The 7,908-nt window shown below is 47.8% G+C and overlaps 2 protein-coding genes across 2 annotated transcripts; both read left to right on the top strand.

The window, feature by feature from the left end:
* The first annotated feature begins 291 nt into the window (after positions 1-291).
* On the top strand, positions 292-4,272 carry LOC123484979. The gene is made up of 3 exons (XM_045215808.1): positions 292-419; positions 609-883; positions 2,380-4,272. Exons 1-3 carry the CDS (start codon positions 339-341, stop codon positions 4,265-4,267), a joined length of 2,244 nt encoding a protein of 747 aa, XP_045071743.1. The 5' UTR covers positions 292-338; the 3' UTR covers positions 4,268-4,272.
* On the top strand, positions 4,272-7,650 carry LOC121563204. Its single transcript, XM_045215810.1, has 4 exons — positions 4,272-6,051; positions 6,337-6,545; positions 6,888-6,975; positions 7,396-7,650. Exons 1-4 carry the CDS (start codon positions 4,731-4,733, stop codon positions 7,578-7,580), a joined length of 1,803 nt encoding a protein of 600 aa, XP_045071745.1. The 5' UTR covers positions 4,272-4,730; the 3' UTR covers positions 7,581-7,650.
* The last annotated feature ends 258 nt before the right edge of the window (positions 7,651-7,908 follow it).

Raw genomic sequence — 7,908 nt, 5'->3', positions numbered from 1 at the left:
AATAACCAATCAGGGATGTCTGGGTGTGGCCTAGTTCCATAGAGGTCCATCCATAACGTAGTCTAAGATAATAGAGGTAATGTCCATCCATAACGTAATCTAAGATAATAGAGGTAATGTCCATCCATAACGTAATCTAAAATAATAGAGGTAATGTCCATCCATAACGTAATCTAAAATAATAGAGGTAATGTCCATCCATAACGTAATCTAAAATAATAGAGGTAATGTCCATCCATAACGTAATCTAAAATCATAGAGGTAATGTCCATCCATAACGTAATCTAAAATAATAGAGGTAATGTCCATCCATAACGTAGTCTAAGATAATAGAGGTAATGTCATGTAGTTCATTGTGTACTTGCATTTATTTACTTTTCAGCCATTGGAATCTGCTGAGTGAGAATATGCGTGCCGGGGTGAGTTATAGTCACCTCTAAAGTAGTTAATGTTGGTAAAATGGACCAAACATTAATTTGTGGAAATCCTGCAGGACCTTTAATCCTGAACCACTGCTTTAATTGACTAGCTTGAGTAAATGGTTCTACGTTTTATATCAGTGCAGCCCCTTTAACAAACTAACTCTGTATGGTCTTTTAACATTGCAGATGAGCAGACATGAGTTTAGTGCCAAGTGCATGGATATTGTAGCATGGGTGATGGAGTCTACATCCACTGTGGTTGTTCCCGCCCTTGACCTCACCATGCAGATAGAGCTCTCTGATTCGCCAAGCTCTTCTGGATCAGGAAGTAATGAGGCAGGAGAGGTGACCTCTCTTGGCCGCAGCGTCAGATTCAGCTGTAGTGGAGGACCCAGCAGGTGCACCAGCGCCAGAACCGCCTGCAGCACACGCACTCCCACGCCTTTCCCCTCCTCTCACAGGTACCTAGCCCTATCCATGCCTCTAACAGGTACCTAGCCCTATCCATGCCTCTCACAGGTACCTAGCCCTATCCGCTCCTCTCAAAGGTACCTAGCCCTATCCTCTCCTCGCACAGGTACCTAGCCCTATCCCCTCCTCTCAAAGGTACCTACCCCTATCCCCTCCTCTCACAGGTACCTACCCCTATCCACGCCTCTCAAAGGTACCTAGCCCTATCCCCTCCTCTCACAGGTACCTACCCCTATCCACGCCTCTCAAAGGTACCTAGCCCTATCCCCTCCTTTCACAGGTACCTAGCCCTATCCCCTCCTCTCACAGGTACCTACCCCTATCCACGCCTCTCACAGGTACCTAGCCCTATCCCCTCCTCTCACAGGTACCTAGCCCTATCCCCTCCTCTCACAGGTACCTAGCCCTATCCCCTCCTCTCACAGGTACCTACCCCTATCCCCTCCTCTCACAGGTACCTACCCCTATCCACGCCTCTCACAGGTACCTAGCCCTATCCCCTCCTCTCACAGGTACCTACCCCTATCCACGCCTCTCACAGGTACCTAGCCCTATCCCCTCCTCTCACAGGTACCTAGCCCTATCCCCTCCTCTCACAGGTACCTAGCCCTATCCATGCCTCTAACAGGTACCTAGCCCTATCACCTCCTCTCACAGGTACCTAGCCCTATCCACGCCTCTCACAGGTACCTAGCCTTATCCATGCCTCTCACAGGTACCTAGCCCTATCCATGCCTCTAACAGGTACCTAGCCCTATCCATGCCTCTCACAGGTACCTAGCCCTATCCCCTCCTCTCAAAGGTACCTAGCCCTATCCTCTCCTCTCACAGGTACCTAGCCCTATCCCCTCCTCTCAAAGGTACCTAGCCCTATCCTCTCCTCTCACAGGTACCTACCCCTATCCCCTCCTCTCACAGGTACCTACCCCTATCCACGCCTCTCAAAGGTACCTAGCCCTATCCCCTCCTCTCACAGGTACCTACCCCTATCCACGCCTCTCAAAGGTACCTAGCCCTATCCCCTCCTTTCACAGGTACCTAGCCCTATCCCCTCCTCTCACAGGTACCTACCCCTATCCACGCCTCTCACAGGTACCTAGCCCTATCCCCTCCTCTCACAGGTACCTAGCCCTATCCCCTCCTCTCACAGGTACGTAGCCCTATCCCCTCCTCTCACAGGTATCTAGCCCTATCCCCTCCTCTCACAGATACCTAGCTCTATCCCCTCCTCTTTTTGCAGGTATTTCCTGTTATAGGTACAAATATCCATTCCAGATCCACTTAGTGAGAAATACTACTTAGATACTACACAACCACTCTAAAACGTTTACTCTGAATGTTAATGTTTGCTCTGAGTGTGATTTGAGATGGTTCACAATGCTTCCTTTGAATAACAATAACAAGGTTGAGTTTGTGTCCCAAATTCTTGGATCATATTTTTTATTTTGTTACCATATACTATTCATTTATGTTGTGCATTCTGCAGGTCCATGACCTCTTTGCTAAGTGAGAATGAAGAGCGATATGTCTCCTCACCTGAGGGTGGCGATAGAGAGATGAGACACAGACAACACTCAGCACCACTGAGATCTGTGTTTGGCATCTCTGAGGACTCTGTCTTCGACATGGTCCAGAGCGGCCAGTCGCAGGGTGACATCGTACCGCTGCCCAAACGGAGTAGACAGGAGAAATACAGACCTAGCAAAATGTCAACGGATGGCAAGTTTATGATGGGTATTGTCGAGTTGGTTATAAACCTTCTCAACTCCAGATTGGCTGAGCTAATGCGAAGTGTCAGTCAGGGAACTCTAGTTCTGCTGACTGGAAGTATCTCAGCAAGTCAACAGTTTGCCCAAGAGATGCTAAGCATGGCGACTTCTAAGATGTATTCCCATGCCATAGAGCATATTGCGCTCGGCCACAAGTCTCCCCTTGAGTTAGAGAGGGAGCTTGAGGCCATCTTGGGTCCTCTGGCTGGACAGGTCATAGTCATCATCATAGATAGCATCATCAAGGCTAAAGCCAACGGAGGAAATGAGGGGAGAGCGTCCAGCCCCTTGACCTATTTTCTAACTGCCATTTCGGCAGAAATACAAAGCCTAGTGGTTCACAGATCGGCTAGCAGACCATCCACCAGACTGTCCAACAACGACCCACTGCTGAACATTTCCAAGTCAAAGGTCTTAAGATCAGTTCTGCTCAAAATGGCAGAGCTCTTTGGCCAAGGTCCAAGTGAAACCTGTCTAGTTCCACTAGTCCAGAGTCAGTCCAACAACTCAATTTGCGACTGGACTGTGAATGCAGGCACCATTCATCCAAGTACATTTCTGTCCGACAACAGAGTGACAGAAGTGTCATCCGATGTTGTGGATCTTGTACTTGAGGTTTTTTGGATAACAGGATTTTTGGATAACAGGAACCCGTCAAGGCCACAGAGTGCCTGCTCCCACAACTCAGCTAGTGGAGCAATAGATATGAGAGCTCTTGCTGGGGACTTGGTCAGACAGGTGTCTGTCAAACTCAGCCCATTTGTCTCTGAGAGTCAACTCTCCACCATGTCCATGACAGATCTGTCATCATCTTTTTCTGACTCCACCTTGAAGCAGTTGTGTTCTCGCTCTGTTGTTGCTCTGGCAACTGCCTGTCAAGCAATCAAAACAGAGCTCGAGAACCAGAGACCTACCAACCTGGCAGCCAGAGACCTACTATCGTCTCTGGTAGAGACCATTGAGGACATGGATATCTCTGACATCCTCCAGGGCCCGTCGGCCATTTTGGAGGAGGCTGCTGTGATAAAGCACCCAGAGATGTCCACCTCGACAATATACAGATCTCTGCTTCTCGACTCATCTCTCGCCTCCTCTAAGATGGTCACTGAGAGCATTATCTTCAACAACCCATGCCCATCAGAGGAGAATGTGAGTATTCAGAAGGAGCTCCCTGCTGATAAAGTTGACATCCTCCATGGTCAACCAGTGGAGGAGTATATTGTCAAAGCTGAGCAATGCATCACTCAGGTCATTCAGGATGCAGCTGTGACATATACTGCTGCGCTGGATAAAACCGACACTTGTGGAAAACTGTCGGAAATCCTATCTGTCCATGTTTCCTCAGAGAATATTGAGGAGGCATCCTCTGATCTCTTTGGTGGAATTATTTCCGAACTGCATGAGGTATCTGAGGTCAATAAGGCCTCCATGCGTACGAAATCAGGTCGCAAAATGTTCTGGGTGGAAGTGAGTTCAGGTTCCCAGAAGATTTATACCAAAACCCTGGACAAACTAAGGAAGCTGTTCACCTCCCACCATCTCACTGAGGGAAAAAAATACTCCTGTGCAAATCGAGCTTTCTGCAACTGGACTACTTGTAACTGAGGCCACTGTGCAGGAATCTCCTGTAACTGAGGCCACTTTGGCAGTGTCTCCTGTACAGAAGACAGACAGTAAGACCCCTTCTAAGTCCCCAGCCTCAGCCTACCAGCTCACCCTCGACACCTGCACTAAAGGGGTAATCAAACAGGTGATCTCGGTGCTGAGGGTGGACACTTCAAAGGAAGACTGCTCCGCTTCCGTTGGGGAGAGCACGTCAAATTCATCCTTCGACTTCAACCAGAAGTTGGACTCGATAATTTCGAAATTGGAGGACCTCACCATTTCGAGTGATGTGACGTCAGCCGAGATTGCCACACTCACGCGATCTCTTAGTGCAGCCAGCAGAACCTCTAACATTTCCATCCAGAGCTTTCACAGTGCTGAGTTCCGAGCTAAGGCCAAACACATTGTGAGTGAGACCATTCTCAGAGCTGCTAGCAAAGCCAGCCATTCTTTGCTACAGAGCATGCCTAGCACCACCTTCTCACACCATGCGGTTTCTACAGCCGAAGATATAGTAAATATTATCATGCAAGACCTTGAAAGTGTATCCCAGTACACTGTGGACGACGCAGACTCCTTCCCACTAGGAGAGAAAAAGCTGGAGTTCCAGCTCAAACCCAGAGTTGTCTTTGACAACTTATTGGATGCTGCTCAAACCATGTACCACAGAGTAAAGGATAGACTGAACATCTTTTTCTCTTTTCCACCAGTGTCAGTCACCACAGCCAAATATGTGCTGGACTCCGCCCCTGTGGAGACACTCAGACGTTCTAAGTCCGCTGACACTGCTCTTGTTGAGGACAGGAGCCGCCCTCCGTCTGTGAGAAGTGAGAAGCCTTTGTCAAAAGTCTGTTTGGCTAAAAGGTCTAAAACCCTTCTGTCTTCGAGTGGCTCTTCAACAGACCACCATGTAATTGACACATGCAGTGAGGATGTCACTCTGCCCACCAGGAGTATGTCAGTTGTGAGCAACAACAGTTTGAAGAGAGCCTCTCCTCTCCACGGCAGTGGATTGAGTGAAAATTGCAAACCTCTTGTGGCTCTAAAAGACGTAACAGTGGCAGTCAGCCAAGAAGGCTTTAGCAAAACTGCAAAGAAGACGCTCAGCTTGATCCTAAATGTGATCAAGTGTAGAGTGGCCAACTCTGAGAGTTCATCTGTTGGGCAGATTGCAAGTGAGGAGTGTCTGATAGCCACTAACATGTTAGACTCTGTACTGGAGAGCCTTGACCAGTTGCCTGACATGAGCGCTGCCGATGAAATCACAAGGACAGAATCCCATACCTCTATCGCAATGGACGAGACAGGTTCACGGTCAACGCTTGTGAGCCAACAAGAAATAAACATATCTGACACCAATATCATAGTGAAAACTATAATGGACACATTGAAGACGGACGACCCAGAGATGACTTCAGCAGAAGAACATCTGGATAGGCTCCTGTCAGTTGAAGCCCTTCAAGGTGCATCTGGCAACCTGATCGCAAAGGTCCATGGTCTCATTCAGGAGATAACCATAAACCGCCAGCTTCAATCCATGGTTGGCCACAGAAGCCTCTCTCAACCAGCGCTGCCTAAACCAGCCCTGAGGAAGCTGTCAAAGGACGATGCCTCAGAGCTCATTTACAACTTTGCCCAGACTTCTGTTAGGAGACTCCTGGGGCAGTGTATGGGAAGGCCTATGCCACCATCGGCTGAAATGGTTTTGGATCAGGTCATCAAGTTGATGACAGACGTGGTGATGGACAGCCTGACTTATGTGTCCAAGTCTACAATGGAGGATGGTAAGTGAAAGTACCTATTTTCATCTGCATAGGACTTAATTGTAACATGATGCTCAATACATTGCGTTTTATGATGTGAAATTCACTGGTTGTGTCCAAAATGGCACCTTCTTCCATATTTAGTGCACTACTTTTGACCAGACCCTATGGGCCCTGGTCAAAAGTAGTGCACTATAAAGTGAAGAGAATGCCATTTGGGATGCAGTGACTGACTTCAATGGCTGCGTCCTCTTCTCCCAGTTATTGTACACAGGTCGGTCACACTAGCGTGCTCTTCTCACTCAGACACCAGCAATGCCACAAGTGACATCACTCATGGTGTTGTAGCTGACCTTAATGCTACTGAGGAATTCCCTGCCAGGAGCCTTAGCCCGGCTGATGTAAAGGCTGACGGCATGGCCCGTCTTCCCTCTGCCAGAGGGGAAGAGACTAAGAAGAACAGGAAGTGGCGTTTCCTACCGAAAATGCATAAGTTTCCAAAGATCATGATTAAGGTAGGGTGCTCTGTGTTTTGAGATTACCTCTGTAAGGCAGGGCTGAAATTTACCCTACAGATTCACTACACCCCTATTGTCTCTCAGCATTAGAACAAAACTGTTGTCATTGTCTTTAGGAGGTTGAGTGAGGACGCTGTAATGCAATCCTAATACACATGGGAGAGAGTCAATGGTTATGTCCCAAATGGCACCCTATTCCCTATATAGTGCACGACTTTTTACCAGAGCTCTCTGGGCCCTTGTCAAAAGTAGTGCCTTACGTAGCGAATAGGGTGCCTTTTAGGATGCACACTCTGTATTTTACACAGGCTCAGTTGTCCTGATGTGTTTTGTCAACAGCTGTTCAAGACAAAAGGGAAACCGAAGAGACATCCAGAACAGGATGCTCTGCCTACCAAACGTCTCAGAGAGACTCATATTTCACAGGGTAAGTGATAAGCATCGATAATGTCATATTGATGTATCACCCTATGACAAGCTTGTTAAAACAGTGACAACAGATACAGGCAGACCGACGGACAGACATGCAGACAGACAGGCAGACTGACAGGCAGACGGACGGGCAGACAGACAGACAGGCAGACAAAAAGACAGGCAAACAGGCAGACAGACAGACGGACAGGCAGACGGACAGGCAGGCAGGCAGACAGACAGACAGACAGACAGACAGACAGACAGACTGACGGACAGACAGACAGACAGGCAGACAGGCATACAGACGGACAGACAGGCAGACGGACAGACAGGCAGACAGGCAGACAGACGGACAGGCAGACGGACAGACGGACAGACGGACAGACACAAACACACACATTCATTTTCTGATTATGAAATGTTCTTATGACAGATGCTGAGTGTGAGGTTCCAGAGGTTCCATCCACTTCCCCACCCAAGGAGGACCTGACAACCACACCGGCCCCTGCTCCCCAGGAGTCCCAGTCCCGTAAACGCCCACTCATAGTCAGGGTGTTACACGCTCTCTCCAGAGCCATCTCCAAACCATTCAGAGGAGCTTCTGGGAAGAAGAATTAGCCAAATGCCTGATTTTATTAATATGATATTTTAATCAGAGCCTTTATTTAATAAAACATTACTGCATTGATTTCTGTCTATAGTAGTCTTCATGTATGTGCAAGATAACGGTAAAGTACTTCAAACCACATAGTCAAAAGTATTCATAGTGAAGTACCGTTTATGATTATTGATTGTGGAAATACACATAATACAGAAAAGTTGTTGTCACATATAAAGACAGACATAAAGGAGAACTCCGTAGACCAGTCACATTCTCAAGCCATAACTAAATCCATGAATGGATCTCCTATAAGATGACAGGAGAACATTTGTAACACTTTCTATG

This window comes from Coregonus clupeaformis, unplaced genomic scaffold (genome assembly GCF_020615455.1).
Source record: "Coregonus clupeaformis isolate EN_2021a unplaced genomic scaffold, ASM2061545v1 scaf0523, whole genome shotgun sequence".
Classification (NCBI taxonomy): Eukaryota; Metazoa; Chordata; class Actinopteri; order Salmoniformes; family Salmonidae; genus Coregonus; species Coregonus clupeaformis.
The sequence above is the reverse complement of the archived record's forward strand: the minus strand, read 5'-3'. Positions and strand labels throughout refer to the sequence as shown.

What these genes read in the sequence shown, in the direction of transcription:
- LOC123484979 (XM_045215808.1), top strand. Translation starts at nt 339, where the DNA reads ATGTCATGTAGTTCATTGTGTACTTGCATTTATTTACTTTTCAGCCAT. An exon ending in GTGAGAATATGCGTGCCGGG is followed by an intron (nt 420 to 608) that starts GTGAGTTATAGT and finishes TTAACATTGCAG; the next exon opens with ATGAGCAGACATGAGTTTAG. An exon ending in CCTTTCCCCTCCTCTCACAG is followed by an intron (nt 884 to 2,379) that starts GTACCTAGCCCT and finishes TGCATTCTGCAG; the next exon opens with GTCCATGACCTCTTTGCTAA.
- LOC121563204 (XM_045215810.1), top strand. Translation starts at nt 4,731, where the DNA reads ATGCCTAGCACCACCTTCTCACACCATGCGGTTTCTACAGCCGAAGAT. An exon ending in CAAGTCTACAATGGAGGATG is followed by an intron (nt 6,052 to 6,336) that starts GTAAGTGAAAGT and finishes CTTCTCACTCAG; the next exon opens with ACACCAGCAATGCCACAAGT. An exon ending in AGAGACTCATATTTCACAGG is followed by an intron (nt 6,976 to 7,395) that starts GTAAGTGATAAG and finishes TTCTTATGACAG; the next exon opens with ATGCTGAGTGTGAGGTTCCA.